This window comes from Nicotiana tabacum, chromosome 2, assembly GCF_000715075.1.
Source record: "Nicotiana tabacum cultivar K326 chromosome 2, ASM71507v2, whole genome shotgun sequence".
Taxonomy (NCBI): domain Eukaryota; kingdom Viridiplantae; phylum Streptophyta; class Magnoliopsida; order Solanales; family Solanaceae; genus Nicotiana; species Nicotiana tabacum.
Window position 1 is genome coordinate 27,322,359 of NC_134081.1, and position 7,177 is coordinate 27,329,535.

Here is a 7,177-nt window from a genome sequence, read left to right on the forward strand (position 1 = left end):
TAGATTAGTTATGCTATAGAATATTTTTCTTTAATAGTTATGTTGAAATTATTTTTTTCTAATCCATCCAAATCAAACGACCCCAATATACCTTTGAAAGGTAGATTTCCTACTTTTTTAAACCAACATTGCCTCAAAGAAGGGGAATCTTTCTTCTTTCAAATGTTAGTTAGGACTCGAAAGAAAGCAGGTTTCTCTTTTAAGCGACATTTTCTCTTCTATTTCTGTTTTGCCAGGAAAGACAACATCAACATACGTGTATATATAGCTCTGCGTTATTTAATAAGCCTTTTTCTTTTCCTCTTAGTAGCAGACTAAAGACTAAAGAGACCTGTAATATATGGTGGAAAATTTTATTGAAATATTAAAATATTTAAAAGAAAACTGTGTCTTTTCCTCTTCAAAATAAAATTTAACATAACTATGGTTACAATTTACAAGTGAGCAAATGTAGAACAAACTGTAGAATTGGGACAGTTCCTTGACACATGATTTTGGGAAAAGTAGCTTCCAATTACTATCAAGCATACTTTCCTTACATCCAGCAATCGGAACTTTGCGTTGCTCTTTAGCGTTCTCTCGTTCTTACAACCTCCCACCAACAAAAGATATCGGGTAACTTTATCCACCAAGATAATACCTGTAACTCGGCCCACCAAGACTTAGGTAGATCGGAAGAAATCATCTAACATTCTTTGTCTCTACTATGATTTGGACTCGTGCTATCCACCTTGGCCACGCTTTTCTTTGCAGACTCCCATTCATCAAATACGAATTATGCCAGTTATCTGCAAAATAGGAAGAGGAAAGATAAAAAGAACTAGTATCTCTAAATGATATCAGGATACAAGCAGCAGAAAATAATTCAAGATCAACCAAACTGACAAAATACACAGTTCATATATATCCAGGGAAGAGATTGAAAAATTATGAAATGGAAGTTGCTTAAAAAGAACCCAAAGGTACTGCAACAACTCCAACTATAATTTACTACATTAAGGGTTTTAAATAGTACTGTCTTTGAGAAAGTTTAGTAACACATGTACAGATAAAAACTGAAAGGTCTTACTACACTACCTCTTTCCTAGTTAAATCTGAAACGAGGTTGGTGTACCATTCACCAAAACACTTCGGCCACCATTGTTCAATGGATCTTATGAGCAACATGGCAGGCATAAAATATAAATACCGACTAATACTCAAAGAACACAGTATCTAGCAACAACTCGGGAGGGTAGAAAGGTCTTGCAGCATGATGCAGAAACATATTTTGAATTCTTAGATGCGTAAGCCTATGATAAGAAGAATCCTAGCATCTATAGTTAAAGCATATACCATTAGTATTTATAGCCCAAACTGCCATAGTTGGCATTTCATATTTTAGAAGCAAGTAAGGGTTGATCGATAAAAGAAAGTCAACTAGCTCAAAAAGCACTATACTGTGAGATAAATTGAGCCGGAAAATAAGGTAAGTACTACATAAGGGCTTAAATTTGTCAAAATGCAAATATGAGATGATTGGGACAGCAAAATTGCTGGCTTGCAGCCAGTATTGACAAAACAAAATGTGAATTTTTCAATGTAAAATTCAAGAATTCAAGGTGAAAGCGGGAGTAGTGGAGAAGCTTAAGGGAGAGTTCCAGAATAACGATTCTCTAAACAAAGTAATCAGAGACATAAAACGACTTCACCTATGGGATAAAGAAAAAGTGGAAGAAAAAAAGATGAAACACTTTGCAGAACTAATTCCAAATTTGGTCCCAATGTCAGCAAAAGGTATATATATATACAGCAAAAACTTATTACTCACCAGGAAAATATCTGGCCTTTGCTTCAACCAACCTGAACATGACTGCCATTTATTGCAGTTCCCCGGGAATGAAACTTGTGCCATTGGAATCAAAACCCATAACCAAAATTTGGCCATGAAGATTTTGTAGAAGCTTAAGAATAATCCTTCCGCCATCAATCGAAGAAATAAAAAGTCGGATTCTAGCGTCAAGTTACAAACTTCAAGAATTCAGGTCAGATTATAACAAACACAAGGTGGGGAGGATCCCCCGGATAATCTCACCGGCAATACCTCTTGTTAGGGTCTAGTGTCAATACAAGGAAACCAATTGGAAACGTCAACTATAAATTAGAATCAGAAATTTTAGGTTACGCTACAGAATTAGATCATGAAACTACCGGAACAAGAATTAAAGCCGCATTATTTCAGGTCTCAATCTTTAAATCCAAGATATTCTTGACTACCAGGATTACCTTTGGAATATCTACTAGTATATCCCTGTATGCTGCCTGAGTAATTACTAGAGTTACCCTCCCCAGAATCCAAGTCATCACTACTTGATTCGTCAGTATCCTCGAATTCAAATTCGCTTAAAGACTGGTTGTCATCAGAACAATTATCATCAATTTCTGACAACTCGAGATCCGAGGGGTTAGATTCACTGGCTGAATAGTTCTCCTCTCCTATTTCAGCATTTCGTTTTTCTCTTGCACTTCTTGAATCATCAAGGATGGAGTAAGCACTCCGATTATTTGGGTCACCGTATAGGGCAACATGTCTATAGTAGAGTTCAAGTTCCTTCTCAGCTATGGCAATGAAACGTCTAACAGACTCGAGCGATTGCTCATACTTGGACTTTTCCAACGCCTGAAGAAAGTGAATTGACCAGTAATTCTTACCATGCTTGATATAAAAATAGATAAAACAAGGATGCAGGTAAATAAGTCAGAGTCAACAGTATTAAGAGTCAAAATCTTATATCTTAAGTACAGTCAACTGATTACCAAAGAAGATATCATTAAACATGTGAAGAACAGAGTATGGACTAATAAATTTCTATGAGAAATACTTACCTTCAAAGAAAAAGTTGTGAGTAGACAGTTGTGGCAAAAAAGGTAAGTATCCAAAGGCCCATTTGCAGAATAAGATCGTTCACTATGTTTTGGTGAATATAAAGTAACAGATAATTAACTCCAAGTTCAATAAAAGATATTTTTGGTATATATCCCTGAGAGAAACAGATGATACAAAGCTCACCATGTTTAATTTCAATTTCAAACTAAACAATCATCAATTCAAAAACATTGTGCAACCAAATCTCACAGTTCCAATTATCACCAAACAAATTGCAAAACCCAAACCAATATTTTCTTGTAAATTCTGAGAAATGAAGCAAGAAAAAACAGGTTAATGGACAATGAGGAAATTGCAAACTGAAACGGTGTATATATGGTGCAGTGAAGGGTCCGGTTCTTTTGAGATGTAGAGTGAATAACACAAGTCACAGAAGGATATCAACAAACAATGCTAGGATATATGTATCTGGTACGGCTACGTTCAATTTTTAGAGAAATTTGAAGAAACCACACAAGTACCCACACCCATGTCATACATGTTTGGCATAGGTACATCAAGAAAAATGAAGGATCCACGCAAAAAAGATTATAAATAGAAAAGTCAATCAATGGAGAATGACAGTGGAAGTGTGGGAACGAGTAGAGGTTCATAATAGAAGGGCAATGCACAATGAGACTTAAGAAAGTAAGCTTTTGCATAACTACATGATGAGAAGTACTGTAATTAATTGATAACTATAAACAATCAGCTAAAAGGAATTTACCCTCTTCTTAGACAATGTATCAATAGGAGACATAATTTCGGGCTGCACATAATCCCTTCCTCTGTAAAAAACTATTGTATCATCCCCGATTATCTGAATTGGGATGCCACCGCTCAGTCTTGCAATTTCATCGGCATATTCTTGGATTTGACCAGGTTTGCAAGAATTGCATATGACTTTGACAGTTTCATGCTTTTTCCAATGTAGATGCATATTGAGAATAACACCTCCAAAAACTCCCCTTCTGCCAATTGGCACATAATTAGACTTTTTCTGTGCCATCTTTTTGATATAGAACCGTTCCTCACCAGTGAGAAAATGCGGCTTAACCTCAGGACCTTGAACTTTGGGAACCTCATATCGCTTTAATCTCTCGATTAGCATGGCTTCTTTGACTTTTGCCTGACCAAGACAAAACATGTCAGCTTTTGTTAAGATAAATAATTACATTTGTTTTCATATAGCAGTCAACTGGAAAATGAAAATAAAACAAATATTAGCTTCTACAAACATAGATATAAGGTGACCACACCGAAATCTTCACATCCCTAAACCAGAAAAAAGGTAAGATAGCGACAAAACCTAAATAACGAAATGTCATCCAAGTGAGGCAGCAACCAAGCATACAAGCACTTGCTGCATCTTGGTTTCAGTAGACTACACAAAAATCAAAAGTAATCAGAAAGTAAACAGGCTCCTATTTTTCTCCAATCTCCAGAAAAATAACTTTACTAAATAAGTATTTCCAGACCGAAATAATAGCCAAAAGAGATCTTCTTTACATTTACTACTATGATTAAGCTCCAACAATGCAGCCAAGAAGAGAAGGAAAAAGACAAAGGCAGGTTCAAAAATGCTTCTCCTCCGAGTACCAAATGAGAAGATGTAATATAAAAGGTTACTCAAGTAATTTAACAATCACAAGAATAGGTTCTCTTTTTTTCATTTTCCACTAAGCTTCCTTATCTTCCTCACAACTTTCCCTTCTAATTTCTTAGTCAACCAAATTGAAGAAAATAGGTTACAACTCATTCTGAGATTCATATTAGATCGCTACGCTACACAAGTTCTTCAACTCAGTTCATTATATATGCTATTGCGGACTATTAAGCTAATACCCCCCCGTTTCAGTTTATGTGACTCTATTTCCTTTTTAGTCCGTTTCAAAAAGAATGACCTCTTTCTAAAATTGAACACAATTTAACTTAAACTATCCATTTTACCCTTAATGAGAAGCTTTTACAGCCACACAAATGTTATGGCATGTCTAAGACCACAAGTTTTAAATGTCTCGTAACCACACAAATGCTATAGCATGTTTACGACCACAAGTTTTAAAAGTCTTTCGTTCTTTCTTAAACTCCCTGCTTAGAAAAATAGGTTTAAATTGAAACGGGAGGGAGTATAAGGGTACATTCATGTTGGAGCAAATGGAGTTTAGGAATGAGGCGTAATAGTAGTACTCTCTCCATTCCTTTGTTTGGCACTAATTTTCTTACTAATTCATTCAAAAAGAATGACACGTTTTTATATTTGCTTAATGGGAAGCTTTTACCACACAAATAGGTTTTAAAACTTTTATAGTGACACAAATGTTACGACATATTTTAGATCACAAATTTCAAAAGTATTCATTTCTATCTTAAACTTCGTGTCAAGTGACAAACAAAGTGAAATGGAGTGAGTAATAGAGATAAAAATTAATCAGTGTCTCCTAAAAGTTAAAAAAGGAAAAATCTTTAGCTCACATTTTCAATCTTCTGCTTAATTCTTTCTTCAGGAGTATCAAACTTCTGCTTCTTTTTCTTCCCCTTAACACCAAGCCTTCTTGGATCTCTCTTATTTGCAGCTTTTCTCTTCTTCTTATCCCTCTTCCTTTGCAGCTTTAGCCTCTTCTTTGTCTTCCATTTCTCCTTCTTTGGTGCCTCCACTTCATGTGTCTCAAACTTGGGCTTCCCATCTTTTGTTATCACAAAATTCACACTCCCATGGCTAAAGCCTCTAAATTCCCAAAATAAGTTTTTTGGGGTTAAGTTATTATGAAGCACTAACTTTGGTAAGGGAAAAAAGCTTTCTGGGATTCCAAGAATTGGCCTAAATATGGAGAAAATAGTGAGAGATAATAAAATAAATTGGACTTGCTCAATATAATAATTAACTAAGAAAAGAAAAGTGAAGAAATTTAGAAATAGATGTTAGCTCTACTCAATATAACCAACGTGGGTTCCAAGATTTGGCCTAAAAATGGAGAAAAAGGTCAGAAATAATCAAAAAGATAAGATTTTTAAAAGAAAGATTTTAGCTTTAATACCTGTGAGAACAGATATTAGAAGACAGTGGCTTTCTGAGAAGTGAAACAAAAGGAAGTCTTCGAAGGCCTCGTAGCAGAGGATTTGCCATACGAAGTCGTTTGTTCGCCGTTCAATGAGGTCGCCGGAGGCCGGGGCGAGCTACTTCACGGCCGGGGGCCGGGCACAGTGAAGACCCTCGAAGTTGGGCTATTTAGTGGAGGTGGTAAATTACTGTAGGAGACAACTTTTTAAAGAAATTTAAAAGATTTTCAAAGAACTGGTTTCATCAAAAACATTTTAAAGGATGTGGTAAAAGTTGTTTCATGTCTGGAAAGTCTTATTTCAGTCAAAAATTTTATTAAAGATACCAATAATTATTCATACATATTTCTTTTTTTATGGTTTTTTTCTTGCGGCGTTGTATATAGGTCGTGTTGGTTCAAATTTTTCAGTTATCAAATCAAACCAATGGTGTAGAATTTTTAAATCTATAAATCAAACCAACAAAGTCGGATTTTTTCAATCTCCATTTTTCTCGCGTTTTTCGTTTTTGTTCCGGGTTTTCAAGTTTTTTTTCGATAAAGTGTTAATAGCACAAAATATGTAACTTGTGCTCCAAATATTGCTTTAGTCCTAGTAAGATACAATTATATAGTGTATTTTTCAAGAAAATAACACAATAATATGAGATAAGTGATAAGTAGGATTTTGACTACTTATTAGCGCCTTTTAGCTTTCGTTGTAGTCCAAAAGTGCTTAATTATATTTTCGAAAACTGATGAAATATGCTTAATTACAGGAGTATTGAAAAATGAACCACTAAGATGAAAGTCAACTCAAGAAGGAGTGATCTGAACTCAAGGACAAAAATCAGGCACAAAAGCTCAAGTACAAACCGCAGATTTTCATCTGCGGCCGCAGAATGTGAAGAAAATTTAACAGAGTCCAAGTGCAAAGTGCGAACCGCACAATTATTGTGCGGCCACAGAAGCTATGCAAGAGCTAAAGTTCAGAGAGTCTCATTTCAAGCTCAAAAAGAAATGCCGACCGCACAATAATTGTGCGGCCGCACTCAGAAATGTGCGGTCCGCAGAAGAGCCCTGTGCGGCCGCATCAAGAATTGTGCAGACTGCAGAATATGAGAGATGCGGCCGCAATCCAGAATTGTACGACTGTAGAGTCAACTCCTGTCAAGACTGAAGAGAAGTGCGGACCGCACATGGAATTGTGCGGCCTCAGAACCTCCGAAAGGAT

General features: G+C 35.8%; 1 protein-coding gene across 4 annotated transcripts; it reads right to left on the minus strand.

Annotated features, from left to right (window-relative positions):
* Window positions 1-341: 341 nt before the first annotated feature.
* Window positions 342-6,191, minus strand: LOC107798558 (uncharacterized). Of its 4 annotated transcripts, XR_001650958.2 has the most exons (6): window positions 5,944-6,191; window positions 5,381-5,726; window positions 3,633-4,034; window positions 2,266-2,659; window positions 1,811-2,096; window positions 342-788 (listed from the first exon to the last, which is right to left on the minus strand). XR_001650958.2 is itself a non-coding variant. In XM_016621721.2 (5 exons), exons 1-5 carry the CDS (start codon window positions 6,030-6,032, stop codon window positions 682-684), a joined length of 1,245 nt encoding a protein of 414 aa, XP_016477207.2. In that variant the 5' UTR covers window positions 6,033-6,191; the 3' UTR covers window positions 342-681. The 4 variants fall into 4 exon arrangements, 2 of the variants coding, with proteins under 2 accessions (XP_016477207.2, XP_016477083.2); XR_001650942.2 differs by having other exon boundaries at window positions 1,811-2,659; window positions 5,944-6,190; XM_016621721.2 differs by lacking the exon at window positions 1,811-2,096 and having other exon boundaries at window positions 5,381-5,633.
* Between the last annotated feature and the right edge of the window lie 986 nt (window positions 6,192-7,177).